The sequence below is a fragment of the Amborella trichopoda genome, chromosome 11 (genome assembly GCF_054954075.1).
Source record: "Amborella trichopoda isolate Santa Cruz 75 chromosome 11, AtrichopodaSantaCruz75HAP2 v2.0, whole genome shotgun sequence".
In the NCBI taxonomy this organism is placed as follows: Eukaryota; Viridiplantae; Streptophyta; class Magnoliopsida; order Amborellales; family Amborellaceae; genus Amborella; species Amborella trichopoda.
The window spans coordinates 1,932,148-1,955,346 of NC_142346.1; the positions used below are offsets into that span (position 1 = coordinate 1,932,148).

Genomic DNA, 23,199 nt, shown 5'->3' on the forward strand with positions numbered 1-23,199 from the left:
AAGCTAAAGAATAGCGTTAATAGGAGTACCCGCACCCAACCTTGTGCATATGAACACGGCGATAGGTTGTCCCCCTTGGGCATATGAACCACGGCGATGGGTTGACCCTTATGCTTTCCTTCAGTCTTTGGGATGATCTTATCGTTTGTTTTCCATATGCGGTATGTGTACCTTTTTGTATTGGTCTGGATGGTTGGGATGGTCCTTGCTCTAGGTATATGATGTGAAATTTTATAGCTCGCGTGTGTCACAAAATTCGAGGAAATCTATTTTGAACTTTGAGCTTGGTTAACATAATAAATGCAGCTATCCAATTTCGTATCTAATAGTCAAAATTAATTGTGATTACCTTGTACCAAAGATAAATGATCTCATTGTGTACTTTTCCTCATTAAAATTTTAAATTTTCTACTTAGTTTACCGCTAGAAAATCTTCTATTCGTAATCTTGAACTCTAATCTGACTCAATAATGCCTCTTATCCTGTCCAGTTTTACCTTCGTCAAAAGACGAGAATGACTAAGCCTTTTTTTTTCAATGAGTCAGCGGATTCATTTATTTATGGGTGTTGGCCTTTTCAAAATTCATGTTAAGAATGGATTTTGGATATAAAAAAATTAAGAATCGTTAATGTCAACCGTGATGATGATCATGAATTTGGAAATTATTTTTTAAAAAGAATAAAAATAGTATCTTTTAAATTTCTTTTTCTACTGTCTGTTTAACTTTTAAAGGAGATGGCAATTTTTGACATCCATCATAGAGATGAATGTTAATGTACAAAAATACGTGAGTCGGCTGACTACCAAAACCATGTCCTTTCTAAAAAACCAAGAATACCTACTACAATGTGGTCCACTATAATAATCCAAGAGACATACATTATTTGTGTTCTGGTCTTCACCACAAGGGCATGGGAAAATATGTTAATCTAAAATTATATCTCATGGGCAAGGGCTAGAAAGTAATGATGTGATCTCAGTGCAAATTGCCCAATTTTAAGAAATGTCACAAAAATAGTGGAAATGTGAAGTGCAGCCCACTCACAAGAGGCACTTTAACATTGACCTTTTGAAGGGAGGTCTTTGGAAAAAATCTAAGTCTATTTGGAATTGGAGGGATCTTTAGGGACCATCATGGTCTGCTATCAAGTTGTACAGCGAATGAAGTTGAAGCAAGGGTGGGTCTTGTCACAAAGGTAGGTTTAAAATCACAAAAAAAAGGATGGACGAAAACTAGAAATTGAAGGAATTTCGAGAAACACGAATATGCGGGCCATTGGAGTGCCAATGGCTCCTCGAGAATCTATGATGAGATTTCGAAAGAAAGCACAAAGCTAAAAGAAGATATCGCATGCTTCTTTAGGGAAACTAATTCCAAAGCAGATTCAATAGGGTCCCTTTCAGCTTTTTCTTTTCTTTCTTTTTTTTTTGGGTAGTTCAGGTTGGAAATTGGTTGGATGAAATGGGGACAAAAAATAATACGATTTGCAAAAAATAGGATCTCGAACTCTACTTGTTTTCAAGCTCACGAGGATTATTTGATGTGCATAAGAATGACAATTTGTCCTTGGGATACATGAAACAGAGATATCTTTTTCAATGTTCAATGTTCGTTCCTAAGCTCTATGCACCAGAGCTTAAAAAGAGAAATTGTAGAGAGAGAGATGGCCTATCGAGTGTAGTGGTGGTTCCATGCATCACCCAACAAGAAAATAGTAGATAGAGAGATGGCCCATTGAGTGTAGTGGTGGTTCCATGCTTCACCCAACAAGCACCCTTGAGCCTACGCCCATACGCACATACATATTTCATGTGCTTCGCATATGTGTCTTCTCTCCCTTTTGTACTTAAAAGTATATTGCATGGAAAAACACACTCTTAAATATGACTCAACAAACTCTCTCCTCTTCAATGTGGGACTCAAACCCACATCTTTCTCTTTCTACAAAGCTTTTTAAAAAGAACAATAAAACCAAAGTTGTTTTGAAATACACTTTAGCATTTTTCAAACCGAAAAAACTAACAGTTCAGTAATAGGAATCGAACTTGAGATACGGTGTATAGTTCTAATTTTGTAGTGTCTAGTACAAATAGACTCCATTTTTTTGTAAACAAACACATACATGTTCATCAATTTTGAAAGCAATAAAAGGACGAGCTAAAGTTCGAAAAAAATAGACATGGTGTAAATTTGATCATTTCCCATCATATAAATTCCTGCATTTTCACCTTGAGCAAGAATGAAAACGGTCTAAAATTCCAAACACAAAAATGGCAACTCCTAAGTTCTAGACTTATGGTCCCTTCGGAGACATCCGATAAAATTGGAACGATATAGAGACGATCAGCATGGCCTTTGCGCAAGGATGACACGCACAAATCGAGAAATAGTCCAAATTTTTTTTGTCAAAAAAATCAAGACTTATGGGATTATTTGGCAAACTTGAAAGAAAACATAATTGTAAATGAAGAGAAAATAAACAGGATCTTTTTGTCATTTGCAATATGTGTACGAAGGATTTCCTTGCAAGTCAAGCACAAGTGAGGAGACATTGCACCCACAGGATAAAGTATTCACACACCAAACAACCCATTAACAAACAGTAAACAACCACAATAAAAGATAAATGAAAATGACAAAAAGAAAACGTAAAAGAAAAAAAAGGGAAATTTAAAAAGTTAAGAGGGACTTTGCATGCCAAGTCAGTTAGTGAAGTGAATCAATGTGTTTGCTCAGCTCCTCCAGCTTTTTCATCCTCAATCTCTCACTTTCACTCACCAGCTGCCAACCACCACATCACAAATGATAATTAAAAAACAAAAAAAAACAAAACTGAAATTAAATAAAATAAATGAAGCTTCAAGCAAGGAGGCTACATCGGAGAATCACTTTCTTTTTGTTCTTCTTTTTTTTTTCTTTAGATAAAGCCAATTTTCCTTTCGAATGAGGTTTTTTATGAGGCTTAGGCTTTATGAAAATAAAATAAAGCCTCACCTCAAATCCTCGTTTGGAAAGTACTTTCGGTGACGGAAATCTCTAATGATGGCTCTAAAATTAACTTCCAACACTGATAATAAAATTTGAAACTAAAAAATAGTACAGATCTTGCAAATCTGTTGACAGTTATTTTTTAAGAAAAATGGACAGTCTAGATAATTTATTATAATAGACACTATTTTTAAAGCTTGAAACGCTACTTTTTTTTTTAACAAACATAATGTTCAAGTCGAGATGATGGATATAAAGGTTTTCCAATGCTTGACTTACAATTTTCGACGAGTTATGAAGCGAGGTTTTACGTATTTTAATTGGGCTACAGCACTGTCAAACCATTTTCTTTTTCTTTACTTGGAAGATACCATCTAAAATAACTCATAATTGAATTGCTTCATGTATTTTATCATAGAATGTACAAAATTAGGAAAGAAAAAAATGAAATCAGTTACCTCCATTAGCTTTGCAATTAGTTGGGATTTTTCTTTATTCCTCTCATTGAAAGCCTCCACGGCTTCCCTATACTCCCTCTCCTATCGCATTTCACATATACCTCAGTATGCTTTCATGTATGTATATTATGAATACATGCATGTACGGAACTTCCATGAACATATAGAATAGAAGTCATATAACCATAACCCCTGATCATAACTCATAAGTGTCCATATACATACATACCATGCTTCATAACGTGTGCATGCAACACAACATTCATGCATGGAAATTAAACTAAGCTAAAAGATTGTATGCTCCCTCAGGATCATATAATATGTCCACTCAATCAGGCAAAACTCTAATAATAAAATAAAATAATAATAATAATAATGCAAACTCTAAATATACCTTAAAATAACTTTGGGTAGTCAGATCTAGGTGTTTAGAAATTCAAAATCATTTTTTTTCCTTTTCATTATTCTACGGTGAATATCAAAATTCCATATCGAAATATTTCATCTAACTAGCTCTTTCGCATGAGAAAATAAGTGTATACACATAAAAAAAAAGTAGAGTTAAATGGAAAAGGAGAGAGTAAAGAAAATAAGAAAAGGGAAGTATACACCTTTCTTTGGCAGCTATACCCAAGAGGCTTCAACTCCTTGTTGACTGCATCAATCCTTTTACGAAGGCCTGCAACGTCTTTCCTCATGGGATCTGCCAATGCTTCCAGTTCCTGTTAGAGAGAGAGAGAGAGTTTTAATACAATCCGTAAAGCTTCAAAACTTGAGGGCAAAAGCCAGTGCTTTCAAGAAGATCGAACTGGCCTATCCAACTTGTCAAACTGAAAATTGGTGCCTTAACCGATCTGTCTAGGGTAAAAACCAGTTCGATAAAAAACTGATTAAATTCAACATTTGATCAATTTTAGAAGCTTTAACTCATGATTTTAGTTGGACCAGCTAAATAAAATTGGATTATTTTTTAGTATATTTTTTTTTTACATGTGTTTCACCATTTTTAAAAATTATTTATAACCAACCGGTTTAACTAGAGGTCCGACCAATTTCGACTAAGCCCTCTAACTATTACGAGTTCCCAATTCTTATAACACTAGGACAAATAGTAAGTTTTGTCATTTGGTCATTCAATAGTTTCTTTTTCAAGACTCTAATAAAAGTGACAACTATATCTTTTATATATATGCTAAAGAACCATTGCTTTTGTTGTTTATTTATTTTTTAGTATTACATAGTAGTTGTGGCCTCATTAGCAGAATAGCGGATCAAGATTCATGTAGCCGACCCCAATTTGTTGGAAAAAAGATTTGACGATGATGATAAGTATTATAGGGAAGAAGCCATAGTTTCATTATTAAGAACTCTAAAAGGAAATTAGCTAAATCAAGTTGCCAAGAATTTACGCTAAGATATTTTTTTCTTTCCTCTTTTTTTATCAAAATGTGTAAATTTTGAAAACAATATAAATAAAGATCAACAATCCCCATAATAGTTTCATTCTCAAGTATAAGAGAATCCAAGTTGCTAAGAACCTATACTAGAAGTTTTCTTGTTAAATATGAAAAAATTTCATAATTGAAAAATAGAAAACCAGGAACAAACAGTAAAAGATTGGTGTATCTTCAGGATGTAAATCTTTTCTATTAACAAAATTTCTTACTGAAATTTGGTGGTGGTGGTGGTTACCTCTCGGATCTCTGCAAGGCGCTTGGTCTCTTCCTCCACTCGGCCAAGTTGAGCATGGACCTTCTCCCTAACCTCTATCTTCTTCCTCTCGATCTGCTCCTCTTTCGCTCGGAACGCTATCAAAGCCGATCGTGCACCCTCCTCTTCTTCTCTATCTTCCTTCGGGCTTTCTCGAAAGCTCGCCGAGTTCCTTACCGCCAGGACTTGCTGGTGATCCCATGACTGTTGCTTCTGCATCTTCTGTCTCACTTCTTCTTCTTCTTTCTCTCTCTCCTTCTACTTTCTCTCTCTGTTTTTTTTCTTCTTGTTTTTATGCGTTTTCTCAAATAATTCAGAGGTGTATTTATATTATGGAGTTTTTTTTCTTGATAGAGGAAGTATTCCCTTAAAGAACCATCTTCCAATTCTTACGTAGGATGGCAAAAGCTGGCGGTTATGAGCTTCCTCTTCAAGAGATAAAATAGAGCTAACATTTTATTAAAAATTTCACTTGTCTTACCCAAAAACAAAAACATATGCACTTGATTTCTCTCAATTACCAAACTACCCATGCTTTTATGAAATCCAATAATACCTTGGCTTTAATTGTCCTGCAAGATCTAAACCAGTTTTAAAAATGAGATCGGTGACCTTGATTGCATATCCTGAATTCCAATCTGATTCAGTAGATAGGCGATTCAGATTGGTGATCGGAATTCTTGAAAAAATAAAAAAATTGAAATAAAAATTGGGGCCGATTCTAACCAAAATCTGTCGAAAAACTAGGGGTGGCAATGGACCCAAACCTAACCCTAGACCCGAGGGCTAGACCCTATCCGGGTCAAGGTCCAGGTACGATCGGGCTGGGTCGAGTCTAAGCTTGGGTCCTGTAATATTCTTCAGGTCCCAATATATAAAATGTATTTAAATATAGTTCAATGCATAGATATTTTAATTTTTGGGTCGTCTGATAGGGTCCAATCAGGTTTGGGTCCAGGTCCTGTGAATTCCGGTCCGAGTCCAAGTCATTTATAATTTTTTTGGGTCTCGGTTCGGGTCCGACCGAACCTGGACCCGATCCAACCTGTTGCCATCCCTACAGAAAACTGGTTAGAACCAATCATATCATGGGGGTAACCAGCCCGTCCCAACCAAATTGTCTTATGGTTCTCAATCTAGATCAGCCGGTTCCGATCCAATTAGCATTTTTATAAACCTCAATCTAAACAAAATAAGAAGGGTAATTTTGGATAACCAAAAGAGTTAAGGATGCATTTAGGAAGGAGGAAGGTGAGGGTATATATGTTATTATGAAATGAAACTGAGGGTAGTTTTGGGATAATAGAAAGTAATTTTATATGTTTTTTTACAAGAGGGGTGGGGATGCTTAGGCATGACGTCATAGTCTTAAAGGGTGTGTGTATAGTGGAGTGGGCAGGATAGCCGTAGGGGCGAAGCCAGCCAGACAAAGCAACCCTAACTCATTCCATAATTTGGACATCACACCTTTACCCCTCTCTCTCTCTCTCTCTCTCTCTCTCTCTAGTTATTGCTTTTCTCTCTCCCCTTTACCTTAGTTTTTGCTCTCTCTCTTCTTCACCTTAAGTTTTGCTCTCTCTTCTCTCTCAAAAGTGTAAACTATTTCTTTTTGTTGAATTGTTCTATTTGGGTTCCATGGTTTAGAATAGTATGTGAACCTCAAGGGTGTAGAATTGCTTTTGGAAAAGAGAACCACCACCAAATTCCTTCTTGTGGTATAAAATGTGGGGTGCATGAGGTAAATAAGACGACCAAAAGAGAAAAAATGATGTCGAATTTCAGGGTCTACACTTTTTGTTATAGAGAGAGAGAATGAATGTCCATGGTTTCAGGGCTGGGCACCTAGGCCTTGGTTTGTTTGTGAATACAAAATATAGCATTAACATTATAAAAAGAAAATGGCCGACACCTATCCAGTGCCGAAAGGTCAAAGAAGCTGGTGACCTGATGACAAGGGAATCAAAGACCAAAGCCCTGATGAATGGCGATCGTAACTATAATGGTCCTAAGGCAGCGAATTCTTTGTCGGGTAAGTTCCGACTTACATAAAAGACATAACGATCTAGACACTATCTCGATGAGAGACACGGTGAAATAGACATATCTGTGAAGATGCAGACTGTGCTCGCACCAGGACAAAAAGACTCTAACTATTTCTAAGGATTGGCTTTGAGCCTTTCTTGAGCCCAAGCTTAAGCCGAAGCCCAAGTCCAACCCAAGATAATCCATTGCGAAGGCTCCAACTAAAGAAAGAAAGAAATAACTCAATAAGGTCTACATTTATCCACAAAATTGGGCCTAACATCCACACGAGCCTATTGAGAAAGCCCAAGCTCGGCCATAAGGGTAGGCCACCTAAAACCTCAACCTACCAATTTTTTTTTTCCTTTTTTATTATTTTTTCAATATCCAGCATGAGGATGCAATAAGATTGCATTCATGTGTACAAAAAGGTCACAACTACCATAAGATGTGAAATCATGCGGCTAGGAGTATAACATTGGCTATGTTTGAAGTCAAAGGAAATTTTCTTTAGACTTAATACGAAAATGACACTCCAACCATCCAGTTTTTACATCTGATGGCTTAGATATTTATGGGTTCTAGAAGCTTGGGGTATATCCTCATACTGTACTTGAACTTAAGACCAGGGGTGGGTTGGGTCGAATTTGGGTCCGGCTGGACCAAGACCCAGACCTGAAAAAATGATATAGAACTTGGACCCCACCAGTCCCGAATTCACTGGACCAGTACCCGGATCCGGACTTGAATAGCCTTCATGTTCAAAATTTGAATCCAAATCCAACCCGTTGGGTTCAATTTTTGACCCATACTGATCGGATTTATCCCTTGGATCCTAGGTTGGATCTCGGGTCCATTGCCACCCTTACTCAAGACTTAAGATATCTTATAACCCAGATCCAAGTGTCTCCCCTTTTTGGTCATGATATCTCTCACTTGACCAAGAAACCCTTTAGAGGACTAACCAACTCTTATTTTGTAAATATGGGGTCCCCATTCAAGATCATGATGATATTCATGATGATAGGTTGATGAATGGTGATTAACAAAATAAAATTTATATCAGAGTCCAAAACAATATTATTAAAACGGTATTGAAGCTGCGTCTCTGACTGGTTGGGCTACCGACTAGGGGCATAACATGTTTCGTTCAAAAAGAACCATGGTCTTGAGGAGAATCAAAATTGAATGCAATTTATGAAAAATGCTCTGCGTATTTTATAGTTTTGACGGGTTGAACTACTAATTGAACTAAACCGAATACGTTTTTTTTTTTTTTTTAACACAAATCTAAATGTCTAGTGAGGGTTCTATGATAAACCAAGAATCATGTTCCTTTGAGGAAATTGGGAAGAGTTTCTCACATTATGTTGGCCGGCCCCAAGCTGGTCATGCCGGTCCCAAATATGGGTGGAGGTTGTGTGTGTATTTTATTCATATAAAAATCCACCGCATGTGTATGGTATATGAGTTTACATGATAAACGGTGATTGTCATTCTTGATAAGAAGTATATTTTTTTTTTATGTTATAAACTGTAAGACCACTCACAATTACTCTTAGCAATTAGATGTGGAATTTGACAAACTGAAATGTGCCACAACATTCAAGAATATTTATTTAAGACTTTGTATCCAATCAGTGGCACATCCACAACTACCTAATTTCAAATCTAACGATCAACCATGATTATGCCTTCATTATATAAAAAATAAGTAATTTTATTATATATATTTCTTTTTTTTTATGAGGACCATTCACATAGATAGAGATGAGATCTACGGAAATAAATGCATTGCTAGTTTACCACACACTCTGCCTGTGGTGTATGGTTCAAGCACCCTTCAAGAAGAGGAAGAAGACGAGGAACTCTCTCTAGGGCTAAGAATTTTTTGGATCGGGCCCGGGTCCACCCAAATCTGGATCTAGATCCGAAAAGTATACATTGGATTTGAATCCAAATCCATATCCGATTGGATCCAAAAAAATCTGGATCCTTATAAAAAACTATGCATGGGATTTGGATTCGATGCGGATCTAAAAATAATATAAGAGATCCGGATTAGGTCTTCTAAAAGTTTAAAAATTTATATATGTTATATATATATATAACTATATATAATAATATATACAATTTAAAAAATCGGGCCGGATCCATATCGGATCCACCTGTACCCGGATCCGATCCAAATTACTATTCCAATCTAAATTTTGAATCCGAATCTGAATTTAGAATTAAATCTTGGATCCATACCCTGTTCCTCTCTCCCTCTCTCCCCAAAAGAGAAACTAAGAAACTGACTATTTCTCAAAAAAACTAAGAAACTAACTAGCATTTTATCCCTCTTAACGCCCATGAAAATAGATGATGGATGAAAATGACATAGGATGGCAAATGCCAAAATTCATGGATGAGACATTATACCTAAAATGAGATTCCAAGCCTAAATGAGAACCGTTAACATTGATATCTTTTTATTTAACTTAGAAGTTGGGTTAGGTAATTTTGGCTTGATATGTTGTGGAATATAAGGATAAGGTCAAAAAATCGATTAAAAATCCTCTCAAACAGCTAAAATTGTCTAATAGTACGTGCATTGCAGATGGCGTAGTTTACATGAAAAGTATTTTTTAAGATATCTCATAAAATTTAATGATCTTTAACTCTTTTATTTAATTACTAAGTAAGTTAAAATAATTTTTTATCCTGATTTTTCAGTCATTTACTATAATTTAGTTGGTTTTTGAACAATATTTTATATTTATATTTTTATTACATTTATAAAAAATTTAATTATTTTCTAATGTTGTGAGATGAGTATTGTTGTTTTGATAATTGATAGAAATTCTTACTTTTGAGTGAAATTCGTTTTTTCCTGATGGAATTTGTGAGAACTAAATTGGTTGGATCCTAAAAAAAAGCTGATTTGATTGAAGCCCTCTTAACCGGAATTCTTGATCTATACTTTGCCACTAAACCAAGCAAAAGTAGTTAATATTTCTTAAGATAAAACTAGAATAGCAATAATTCTTAGAAAACATATCAATAAATGGTCAAACCATTCAAAAAATCAATGAGGTGCTTAAATAAACAGTTTTACCAACAAAGTATTCACTTTTTAAAGGGTTTCTCAATTAGGTACCTCTTCAATTATTTGGCCAGAAGGTACTCGTGATGCCACTATTCTAAGTTTGGAACGCTGAATAAGTAAGGGCATTTTTATAGTTTAGCAGTGAAGTTCTTGGAAACAAACGACATAAATACCCTACTTGTTCTAGGTTCTAAATATAGAATATGATTTCTAATTTAAGAAAGAAAAAAATGTTCCGATTTAGAACCCTGAATGAGAAAGAATATATACATCTTTTAGGTCTGGTGGCATAAATTGCGTCAAAGTATCAAAATGGCTTAATCATTCTGGGTTCCATATCAAGAACAAGAATTCAGAAAATATAATTTAGGTTTGGAACCAGAAACAAATGGGAATATTTAGGTCATATGTCATGAGTGACTTGAGTAGGTCACCAAAATGCGCTTGCTCAAACCAAAACAAAGGAAGTCTAGGCTAATGTTTTGCAATTTTTTTAGGAACTTTTCAAAAGTCGATGCTTTGTTCGTAAAATTATTGATTTAATCACTTCATTGATTTTTTTTTAGATGGCATATTTAGTTTTTTGCTACAATTTAATTTTCTATTTTTCTATTTATTTTCAATCATAACAACGGTTCCCAATCACATTGGAAATGCTATAAGCAAAAAACGGTTGGCTACAAATAAATTTTAAAACTTGATATTTAGCTTTTCCATGCTATCCCAAAAAATGTTTTTTGTTACAAAAAAAACTTCAATTACTCCTGGCTATCAGATGTGAATTAGGTGGTTAAGGATGTTCAATTGACCACTCTCATTAAAAATTCTCTCGAACTTTATACAAAGAAAAGACATACCTTAGGCCACCCAATTTAACATTTGACAAAGGTGAACGATAAATGGTGTCATGGTATATAATCCTTTAAAGCTTTTTTTACTGATTTTGACTTAGTTGTTCGTGCTAATGATTTGAATTCTATGCATAGGCAACTATTGGACTTGCATTACATTTTACTGTAATTACTTGCATTAGATCATAGTTAAGGAAAAGGAGGACCCTTTTAGATAAAGATGGTTAGTTCAAATCTTAAAAAAATATGAAAAGCTCCATGTTTGTACATCTTTATATGGACACACTCTTGAAATTTTGGCTAAGGGAATTTTTAAAAATTTGTAACTCTGAACCACATGACCATTATAGTCTAGTAAGTCCCAGTCTATCATATCCAGTAATCCTAATTCCTCGGAAAACCTCAAATTAGACTGTAAAACTGAATCATGACTTCGAGGGCGCTGTAATACATAGCACATCACTGCTCACGATTTCTTTCAAAAAGTTCCGGAAAATTCTAGAAAACTTGACATTTCCTTAGGCAAGGGTTCTAGAATTTTCTAGAGGCAATCTTGGACAGGATTTTGACCACTCAAATCCTATCAAAACCTAAGATATAAGCTTAGGAAACCTTTTCCTAAGCCTAATAGAAGTATTCTCTAAAGATTTTTTAATTCCAAAACTTATATAAACCTCTCCAACCCTTCATAAAACGTAAAACATGACAAAAGATCCTTAGGAAAATCACTAGGAAATCTTAAAAAAACTCCTTAGAAATTAGGTAGTATAAAATCCCTAGAAGATTCTAGAAAAAAATCCAAAATTCCCTTACGGTCGAGAAATGGTACCGTACAATTAGAACAACCGTAGAAGAAATCCTACGAGATCTAAATCCTGCAACCTAACAATCCAAAACTGTCTACGACTTCCAAATCTTCTTTGGGTCCAAATTCAATAAATTCTTAAAGAAAAAGAAAGTGCAAAAGGTATAAATCAACCAGTAGTCCTGATATAGGCCACAACTCCAGATTTTGAGTGTCCTGGGCCAACTAACCTTTGGTTTAGGTAAGTTCTTTTTTCTTTTCTTTAGTTTAATTTAGTTAATTTCAAGTTCTTTTGTTTTTATTTTTCTTTAGTTCCTTTCATGTTCTTTTGGTTTTGATCGATTTCAAGCCGGTGCTGTTGGCGGTTCTAATAGAGGGCTGATCATTCAAGATCAGAAGCTGTTTTTGAACCATATTTCAATGGACCTTATATCTTCCATCGATAAATTTAATTGTTTAAGCTAAAAGCACTAATTAGAGCTAATTTTATCTGAAATTCTCTAAGATTTTGATTATAAACATAAGGGTGCGGTGTGTATAGAGCCTAGGCTCTAAACAATCAAATTAGAACCTACCTTCAAATAGTATTGAGAAATGTGGTATCACTATTAGAAATCTTTGTGATAGCCTTAAAATATATTTTCATATTTATTTATAAAGTTTAAAGCTTCAAAAATAGCGTAGAACGACAGATCTATGAAAAATTGAAAATTAACAGTCCAAAACTGCGTTACAAAATACACTATTTCCAAAACTTGAAATCCAATTTTTTATCATGTCCATGCATCTTGATGTCGAGATGATCAATTTGAAGATATTTGGGTATCAAAACAACATCTTCTAATGAAATTTTGAGGTAGGTTCAAATTTGATTGTTTAAAACCTCGGCTCTATATAAACTTTTCCCTAAACATAAACATAGTGGGAAAAAAGAAGAGATTAGAATATAGTTACTCTGAACTATCAAAACAAAATAATATGGTTCTCTAGAGTATCCTATATGGCACACAGTTCAAGTAAATAGGACGTAGGCGTGAGAAGGTAGTTTAGGAAAGGAGGCCAAATGCTTTATTAACCTGGAGTAATGAATTAACTAAAGTGGAAAGGTGATCTTTCAAATTTTAAATAAGGGAAAGTATATAATAAAGTTATTTATCTTTGGTATAAGGTGGTCACAATTAATCTTAACCATTAGATGTGAAATAGGGTGGTTGCATTTACCTCATTGACTAAGTTTAAAGTTCAAAAGAAATTTTCTCGACTTCTGTGACATACCCAAGCTATCAGATTTCACATTGGATGATTATAAGTAATTGTGACTTCTGTGTACAAAAGATAAATGGACCTATTATATACAATCTCTTTATATAAAGATGAGACCCAAAACAATCAAATTAAGGCGCACATCAAAAATTCACTAGATGTTTTTAATGCCCAAAAATCCTTAAGTCGACCATCTCGACCTTAAGATGTATGGACATGAGAAAAATGGATTTCAAGCCTTGGAAATAGTGCATCTTGTAAAGCTTTTTTTGGACCGTCAATTTTCAAGATTTTCAAGTGTTCCTAGATCTGTTCGATCTACACTATTTTTGAAGCTTTAAATTTTATAATTAGAGATGAAAATAAATTTTTAAGCCATCATAAATATTTATAGTAATGAAATAACATCTTTCAACATTATCTGTAGGTGCGTCTTAATTTGATTGTTTAGGGCCTAGGCCCTATACAAACCACACCCTTCTAAATATTTGCCGACACATTTTTTTTCCGCCATTATGATATGGTACCATTTGTTGAATAATGAAGTAATTATGATTCTTCAAAAAAAAAAAAAAGATAAATAAAAATAAAGAAGAATGCCTCCATGTTTTAGATCTTTTCCATGGGAAATCCTCAGCATAACTCATAAAATCCATTGAGGATGGCTCTATCTCCACTATTTTTAAGCAACCCAACCATGACTTGGAATCCTAGTGAAAGTTCTTACGCATGCATACTGCTTATTTGCCCATTTTAACCTCATGAATTTCTCGTTCATGTTTTGATGGAAAAGCAACCAATAAATCCAAGAAGAGAAAGGACAAAGTCTATATATTAGGGTATGTGGCACTTAAAATTTAGACGGAGAGCTTTCTAAGGTCCTCGTATGCATATAATTAATAGGAAAAATATCTCCATACTCCCCATTTTAAAATTTTATATCTCAATAGACCTAAAATTTCAAAACATATGGAGTCATCTAAATTTTAAGTCTTGTATCTGCTAAACCTCTAAGCTAATTTTATCTCTTTTAAACCTATTTGTTTGCCCCAAACAAATATAATATAGGCATATCATTTCTAAACACCATCATTTCTCTCACTTCACGTGATTTTTTCCTAAATCTCTCTCTCCGTGACTTTTCTCAAACTCTCTCTCTCTATTTTCCCACTCTCTCTCTCCATGGTTTATTTTTCTTTATATATTTGCTTGATTTCTGTAGATTTTGTCTATTGATTGGTTGGATATTATTCGCATAGATGATTAATTGTATGTAGATTATGAATATTTTTTTAACCCAAATTGAGAGATAGGGGTTTCAAGAAACACAGGGTAGAGAGAGAGCGAGAAACCTAGAGAGAGAAAGTGTAGAACAATAGAGAGAGGGAGAGAAAAGGTATGGGAAAATCTCAAGAAAGAGAGAGAAAGAGAGAAATTTGGGAGGAATATATCATGTAAAGAGATGAATGGTTAAAAATGAGTATGTCCTTTTTATATTTGCTAGAATTAAAACAATAGTTAAAAGTAGATAAAATTAGTCAGGGGTTAGGAGATATATTTTAAATATTTGGGTCTATTGAGATATGAAAATAAAAAATTAGGAGTATAGAGATATTTTCTCTAATTAATATATATATATGGGAAGAGATAATGTTTAGATCTTGATTAGACTGTACATGGGGATTAACAAAAGTGTCATCATTAATTATAGCTTGACAATAATATTTGGCACTAGTCATTGACATTATTGATAGTTGTTCGATCAAGACTTCGATGACCGTTAGTACCCAATACATATGAATTTGACGTGCATGAGGAGTCATAGAAAGATTTTTTAAACTAAAAAACACAAGGGAACTAGTCATGAAAAAAAATATAAGACAAGAAAGGCTATGTTTTCTTTTTTTCTTTTTTTTCTTTTTTGTTTTTTGACAATATTATGAAATTTTATTGTTTAAAAAAGAAGGATTATCTCCCAATCTAGAAGGTTATCAAAAATTTCCTGCCTAGTATAAATTGATGACACGAGAAAACCATTAAAAGGAGTTCTTTAAATAGCATAAAAATAAGGCCACGTTTGGTAACTAGCAGAACGAGAGGACAACCCTAGTTTGCAGCGTTCCCATGTTTGTTGCAGGGACTTTTCCCCTCTCCACATAAACTCTCTCCCTCTAGGCTCTCTCTCTCTCTAGGAACCTAGCCCCCCTCTCAGTCTCCCCCTACACCATAGTATCACTCAAAGAGCACCTTCCTCTATCTCTCTCTCTGGACCTCTCCTATAGAGCTTATTTCTCTCATAGCACTATTTAAACACCTACCAAACTTCATAATTATTAGAGGACCTTATTTCTATGTGGCCATGTAGAAATGCGAATTTTTTAATTAATTTATTTTTGAGATAGATTTTTTAAGACTTAATTTTTAATGATATCTAATCTCTAGCCTACAGATCATGAATATAAATAAATTTAAAAAACTATAAATAACAATTCTAGTAAGAAAACATTTGGACCGTTAGTTTCCATGGTTCTTAGATGGAATACCTACTTGCATTCATCTTTAAGATGGATGCTTTATACTTTCTGGACTGCATATGTAGAAATACAGTCCATCCTGCATGAAACAATTTTTCATTATTTCAAGACTCAACAAATTGTACTCCCACAGAGTGAATAAAAACATATTCTTTTTCAATTTATGTATGTAGATTAGGAAAATAGTGCCTTAGTTTGTCTTTACAAGTTTTGAGACATTTTCAATGAGTTAGTAATAATAGCAATAACAATAACTCGAGACATTTCCCATATATTGACGTTAATATCAACTTTGGGATGCAAAATGGATAAATAAATGGAATATTGGAAAGGCAAATGAAGATTAAATATTTCATCGTATTATTAAGAAATAATATTGAGTCTTTTATTATGGTGATGTAAAGTGATAGTTATAGTTGTTATCAAACTATCAATTCTTTGGTCCTTCACAAAAAAAAATTACCACAATAAAACCTTTCATCCTTTCAATGCCATTTATTATAGGGTAAGCCATTTATTATAGGGTGCGGTCTGTATAGAACCTAGGCTCTAAACAATCAAATTAGAGCCTACCTTCAAACAGTGCCAAGAAATATGGTTTCAATATTGTAAATCTTTTTGATAGCCTTAAAATATACTTTTATCTTTATTTATGAAGTTTAAAGCTTCAAAAATAGTGTAGATCAAGAGATCTATGAAAACTTGGAAATCTTGAAAATTGACGGTCCAAAAGTGTGTTACAAAATATACTATTTTCAAAATTTGAAATCCATTTTTTTCTCATGTTCATGCATCTTGATGTCGAGATGATGAATTTGAGGATATTTGGTCATCAAAACAATCTCTTCTAGTGAAATTTTTTATGTAGGCTTAAATTTGATTGTTTAGAGCCTTGGCTTAATATAAACTTTTCCCTTTATTTATATAAAGGGAAATGTTTCTATACTTCCCCCATTGTATAGAAGATATATACTTCCCCTTTCATTGTTAAAGTTCAAAAAAGAAAAAAGAAAAAAAAGATATATACTCTCCCGCCTCCCCCCCCCCCCCCCAACACACATATGTAATTCAGCCGTCCAATTTAGATCAAGTGAGCCACTAACCATTTGATCTAGATCCGACACCTCAAGGTATTTTATTTTCAATTTTTTCTACAAATTATATGAATATAGAATTTGGTATGTGCTATCGTCTTAATGGAATGCACCTAATTTTTTTTTCATAAAATGCAATGAACAAAATACTCCTAAAATTTTTAAGGGTATTTTGGTCATTCTATTTTATTAGGAATATTTTTATTTTTATTCTTTACCGATGCGAGTTTAAGAGAGGAGTGAATACCCAAAATTTAGTGTCAAAATGTTTTGTAGAAACAAATTAAACATAAAATAGTGTAGAGGCATGACATTGTGATTGGGGTCATCCCAGCCGTCCATTCATAATAGACGGTTGGATAGGGGGGAAGTATATAAGTTATATACAGTAGGGGAAGTATAAAAACTTATCCTTATATAAATGGCACATTATAAAGACATATTTTTCTTTGGGCATCTTGAAGATTAGGAATGTCATAATTATTTCCATCATATATGACATATCGGCTCAATATCACTAAAAAAGCAAACAAACGGTTCAAAATGGGTTATTGATAGGTCTTCCTTTCAAAAGTTCTAAGGTGAATCAAATGTAGGTATCTATAACTTATTCAACATTTAAGTAGATAATCAAATACAAGTACCTAGAGCTTCATTAACATTCCAGTAGGTTATCAAACTTTTTTAAGCTTCTAAAAAAGGACATTCCACTTCTCAAGAAATAGAAACTTTCTTTTTTTTAGGGAACGTTATCTTCTAAGGGTGCAGTTGGCATATGGATGCATCCGTAGGTGTAGAGGTACAGTGCACCTTCCAATTTTATCATTATATATAATTTTGATGTAAAATATTCTTAGGATTATCTCAAAATCTATTTTTATATCTAATTATAAAATTTTAAATTTCAAAAATGGTTAAAATCTAGTAGATCTATAAGCATATAAAAATCTTGAAATTGGACGGTGTAGATAATATGTTGTAAAATGCATTATTTCTGAGACTTAAAATCTTTTTATTTTTCATGGTCATACATCTCGATGTCGAGATGATCAATGAAATGGTTTTTTAACATTAAAACTACCTTTTCCGATGGATTTTTGAGGTACATCCATCGTTCTGCATTATTAGCTGAGAAAGGATTGGTGGTCACACCAATGGCGAAGGGAAAAATGGCCGCCTCTAGCAAAAAGCACAAGGTTTTTCGAAGAGGGGTGCGCTCTTCGGCCAGGCTCGAGGCTCGTGGAATCCCTAAAGGAGGCTACTCAGCTGCTGTTGTTGCTTTCCGTGAGCCGGTGGTGGTGGATGTAAATTCATACTCTTCCTCTTCTTCAGAAGATACAGACGACAAGTTCATTGAGGCACGAATACTGAAAGATATGTTTTCTAGGGCTGATCCTTCTGGATCAGGTTCATCTTCTTTCTCCTCCCTTTAATTTTAATGAATATTATGTCATAGAATGTTAGGGGGGTGGGGGATCCCAGTAGGAAAAGTATGTGTTGTTTTTGGTATCCAAGTACAAACCTGTGATTCTGGCATTACAGGGGAACAAACTCCCTAGTCCCAATCTTTGGGTGCTAGGGAGGTGGGGTTCAGGTGCGGTTTTTTTTTGTGGGATCGATGCACTAGGTAGTTCAAGAGGTTTATGGGTTTTGTGGGACCCTTAATCTCTTACTTTTGGGTTTTTATGGCCCTACTGCTGGGTTCTCTTGGGGTTTTATGAATGTGTATGGGTCCTCTATTTCTCCATTGAAAGCTGTTTTTTTAAATGCGATGAATGAGGTGATTCGTTATGCCCACTATCTGGTGGTGATAGGGGGGATTTTAATTTGATTTGGTGGCCGTGCAAGTCTCTTACAGGTCACCCTATTAATACATCCACGAGGAATTTTAATAGTTTCATTGAAAGTAATGATTTTTTGGATCCACCTATTATTGGTTCCAAATTTACTTGGTCCAATAATAGTATGGCATATCTGGCTATGTCGAAGTTAAGTATGTTTATGTGAAAGCCTTGGTTAGGTTGTCTTATCACCTCCCTATTCTTCTCAATACGGGTTCTCTCAGGGGTGGGCCAAAACCTTTTAGATTTGATGTTAGCTGACTAGAAAATTCAAATGTGGTTGAGCTAATTAAGAGGTCATGGTCCAATACTGTCATGGTGGGCTCCATGGATTTCCAGATACACAAAAAGTCAAATAAAAAACACAAAATATTGGGATGGAAGAAAGAGAATAAATTTGATCTTAAGGCTAAGATCGATGGAGTCCTAACTGAGATTGAACTGATATATATTAATACTCAAACGAGTGGGGTGTTAACAGAACAACCAATGATAGATCGTAGGGTGAAACTTGTTGGGTTTATGTGGCTTTTAAAGGCCTTATGAGTGTTTGTAAAATGAAATGATATAGTGGAACATGAACTCAGTGGGAGTGTGGTCTCTCGTGGACCATACTAAGCAAACTATGGTTTGTCGATTCCGATCTGTGCTTGACGATCAAGGTCAGTCGATTGGAAAAAACCCATGTTACCTGGGCACGAAAAACAAACCGATGATGGTATATGAGTTAGCCCTTGAGGTCAGAAAACATGCTCGGATGAGTCAGCCGAGGGACTGTATGACCCTTGTGCATGATGGTGGCCTACTGAGACGGGGGCCAAAACCTCATCCATGTTCCATCATACGACATGCATATTGATAGATCGTTCGGGAAAGCCAGATATCCACCTTTGGGTGAAGCGTATGCATGTACAAGAGATACCCTTATGCATCATAGAGCTGTGGTCGCATCAGGTCGTGGTCACCTTGACTCGTCTCTAGGGGAGGACCTGTAATCCACATACTGGGATTGCAGCCCCTTGATTCATCGACTTGACTTTGGTCTAATAAGTCCCTGCTTAGACTGTGGGTCATGGGAAACACTGGGTCAGTTCGATAAAGCTAGTGTGGTCTGTAGGCTACAGTTTAAGGTGGAGTACCCCGTTTCTACAGATTGGATTCCAAAAACTATATGGATCATTTTCCCATCATATTAATTTAATTGTGTTCATTTTATTATTGAAATGATTTTAGTTTTATTATTTGAATTTTTTTTAATCTCTCAATATTTTATTTGTGATTTTTGGACTTATAAAAATACAGTTATTATTCTTACAAAATTATAAAAATTCAAATATATATTTAAAATTATTTTATTCAATTTTAAAAATAATATTTTTTTTATAATATTCCATGAGGGCCTATAATGCACATGGGCCCACCATGTGGCATGTGGGTGGGGGCCCACATGTGTCACAAAAGGGTGGCATGCCCCACCCCCACCCTCTTTGGATTCTCTTGTTTGCTTTTAAGATAATGTTAGTTTGATTTGGGCATGTGGTCAAATCTTGGAAGGGATATATTGACTATGGCTTTATCTATTTTGTAGCAAGTTTGTTTTAAAGAACTATGATCAATTTGAATTGATATGGATCTTATCTTATTTATATTTGATAGTATTTATCTACTTGATATTATTTGACATATCCTTATGGAATATGTGACATAGATCGTGCAATTTTATAAAATGAATGATATTTATTTTATTTAAATATATTGATGGAAAAATGATTTAAGAAAGCGAGATAATGGTTCATGCACCTTCCATAATGTTGATGGCCCATCTGTAAAATAGATGGCTCAAATCTCTCACCCCACACGTCACTCTTGATCAACGGTCTATGTTTAATATTACAAGAAGAAGCAGGCTAAGAAAAACCCTGAGAAACTATGATATTATTCAAAGCCTATAAAAAGGGATTATCTCAACCCAAAAATCTCTACACCTTATCGCTTGTACCTAATTTTCATCTTTCTCTCTCATATCCCAAAAAGAGGGACATGCACTACTCTCTCATGTTTGATCTCTCTCTCGCACATATTGTGAAAGAACCTAAGGGTTTAGGTTATAGAGTTCTTCTCCCCTATCTCTCAAATATGGATTTACGGCTAAGGATTTTAGGGTTTAACAAAAAGAGAATCCATCTCTCTCAAACTAGGTTACTAAGAGAATTCACTTAGGGTTTGAGTTTGTAATCAAAGGGGTTCATGTTCCATTGATGTGGCTTGGTCGAAATTTGATTTTTTGGTTCAAGATTGAAACTAGACAGTTGATCCCAAGCCATTGGATATTGGTGACTCGGTGTAAGGTGTAATAAGCCCAGTTGACATAATATCCAGCACTCTTCCTTTTTGTTTCTTGCAATCTTATCTTTTATTCTCAAACATAATGTATAATTGTTTCAATGACACCAAATTGTTAAGATCTTAGTTTTATTGTTATGTTGATTTTATCTTGAAATTTATCTTATTATAATAAAGACTACATGTAAGTGATCTTTTGCCAAAAGAAAGGGGTGAAAAAAAAATAAAAAAAAATGTATTCCCCAGTAAAAGATCACATAGGTCTTTCTTTCAAACTGCAAGAGCTAGAGGAGTTGAGAAGATCTAAGGAACTTTATTGGAAACAGAGATCCAGGAATAAATAGTTAAAGGATGATGATCTGAACATTAAATATTTTCATGCTATAGCCAGTGCGAGAGGAAGGCAGAATGATATTTCGGGTCTGACCATTCCTAGGTTAGATCCTGAGGATAGTAATGCCATGGCAGAGGGTGTCATCAACCAATTTAAGAAAGCTTCTACTAAATAGGTGGTGATAACTCCAACCTTTTCGAATGTCCCTTTTAAGATGCTGAATGAAGAGCAGAGATGTTCTCTTAAGAGTGAGATTTCTGCCCAATAATTGCGTCATGTGGTTTTGCATTGTCTGGTGATAAGGCACTAGGTCCAAATGACTTTCCCATGCTTTTCTTTCAAAAATTTTGGAGCTTAGTCAAATATGACCTATTGGTGGTTGTGAGAGAGTTCATGACCAATGATCATATTTTAAAGGGTATCAATTCCACCCTCCTTGCTTTGATACCAAAGAAATATGTGATTAATGAGCTCTCAGATATTAAGCCTATAAGTCTGCTTACAAGTGTCTGCAAGATTATTGCAAAGGTTCTTGCAAAACGCCTTAAGGTGGTTCTTCCTTTTCTCATTTCAACTACACAATCAGCTTTTATTCAAGACCGTCAAATAACAAACTCTGTGTTGGTGGCGCAAAAATGTATTCATTCACGAGTTCTGAGTAAGAAAGCAGGCATATTGTTAAAGCTGGATATGGAAAAGGCCTATGATAGGGTGGAATGAGGAGTACTATTAGAGATTTTAAAAAAGATGGGATTTGGAGATCAGTAGAGAAATTGGATTTCTGGTTGCTTATCCTCAACACATTTCTCTATTATTTTAAAGGTAGCCCAATAGGCTATTTTTATGCTACTATAGGTTTACGTCAAGGAGATCCTCTTTTTCCCTTCTTATTTACGACTTATGTTAAATGCATTAGTCTTATGCTAAGCAAGATGGAGAGCGCAGGGGCATTTGAGGGCTTTCAAATCGTAAAGTCAGATGTTTTCGTCTCTCATCTTCAGTATGCGGATGATACTTTAATCTTTATTGATGCTGAGATCTCACAAGTGAGGAATTTCACCAGATTTTTAGAAATTTGTGAAGTGACTTTAGGACTTAAGGTTAACTTTCATAAGTCCTCTATGGTGGGTGTCAACTGTAGTGAGTCAGCTGTGAGTGAGTTGGCCAAAGTAATGGGATGTAGAGTGGATTCATTCCCCATTACTTATTTGGGCCTTTTGATTTCAAATTCAAAATTCCCTATTGTAGTATGGGATTAGGATACTTGAGAGAATTCAAGTCAAGCTTGACTTTTGGAAACACAAGTACCTATCTCTGGGGGCGAAGGGTACCTTTGCTTAGGTCTTGCCTAGCGAATCTACTCGTGTACCAAATGTCCCTAATTCATATGCCAGCATCGATTGCAAAGGGAATTGAGAAGACGATGAGAGACTTCCTTTGAGGATCAAGTGGGGAGAGTATGAAGTTTCATTTATTAAGGTGGGATAGAGTTTGCACACCCAAGGTGGATTGGGTATACAAAAAGTTATGAAGTTTAACCAGGCATGGCTTTGTAAATGGTAGTGGCGGAGTTTACACATGAAGAGTCATCTATGGTATCGAGTTTTATGGACAAAATATGGGACAGACAGACACAACTTGTGGATTGGGGGTGGTAGAGGGAAGGAGGTGTCTTATATGTGGCGGGCTATTTTCAATTGCAGGGCCATGGTCTTGGGATACATTAGATGGAATGTGGCGTGGGCAATCAAATTCTGTTTTAGCATCATAAATGGCTTGGGGAGTACCCATTGAAGTTTGTTTTCCCTGATCTTTTTAGGGTTGTTGCATCTCCTTATTATAAAATTAGTGATGTAGTTGAGA

General features: G+C 34.8%; 1 protein-coding gene and 1 non-coding gene across 3 annotated transcripts; one reads left to right on the forward strand and one right to left on the reverse strand.

Moving 5' to 3' along the window:
- Positions 1-2,300: 2,300 nt before the first annotated feature.
- On the forward strand, positions 2,301-2,403 carry LOC148779669 (U6 spliceosomal RNA). The gene has a single exon (XR_016045131.1). It is a non-coding gene; the product is annotated as a U6 spliceosomal RNA (small nuclear RNA).
- Positions 2,404-2,467: 64 nt separating this feature from the next.
- On the reverse strand, positions 2,468-5,590 carry LOC18441383 (uncharacterized). Of its 2 annotated transcripts, XM_006851501.4 has the most exons (4): positions 5,141-5,590; positions 4,060-4,170; positions 3,449-3,529; positions 2,468-2,783 (listed from the first exon to the last, which is right to left on the reverse strand). In XM_006851501.4, the coding sequence occupies exons 1-4, from the start codon at positions 5,375-5,377 to the stop codon at positions 2,709-2,711; spliced, it is 504 nt and encodes a 167-aa protein (XP_006851564.1). In that variant the 5' UTR covers positions 5,378-5,590; the 3' UTR covers positions 2,468-2,708. The 2 variants fall into 2 exon arrangements, with proteins under 2 accessions (XP_006851564.1, XP_020527363.1); XM_020671704.2 differs by lacking the exon at positions 3,449-3,529.
- Positions 5,591-23,199: the final 17,609 nt, after the last annotated feature.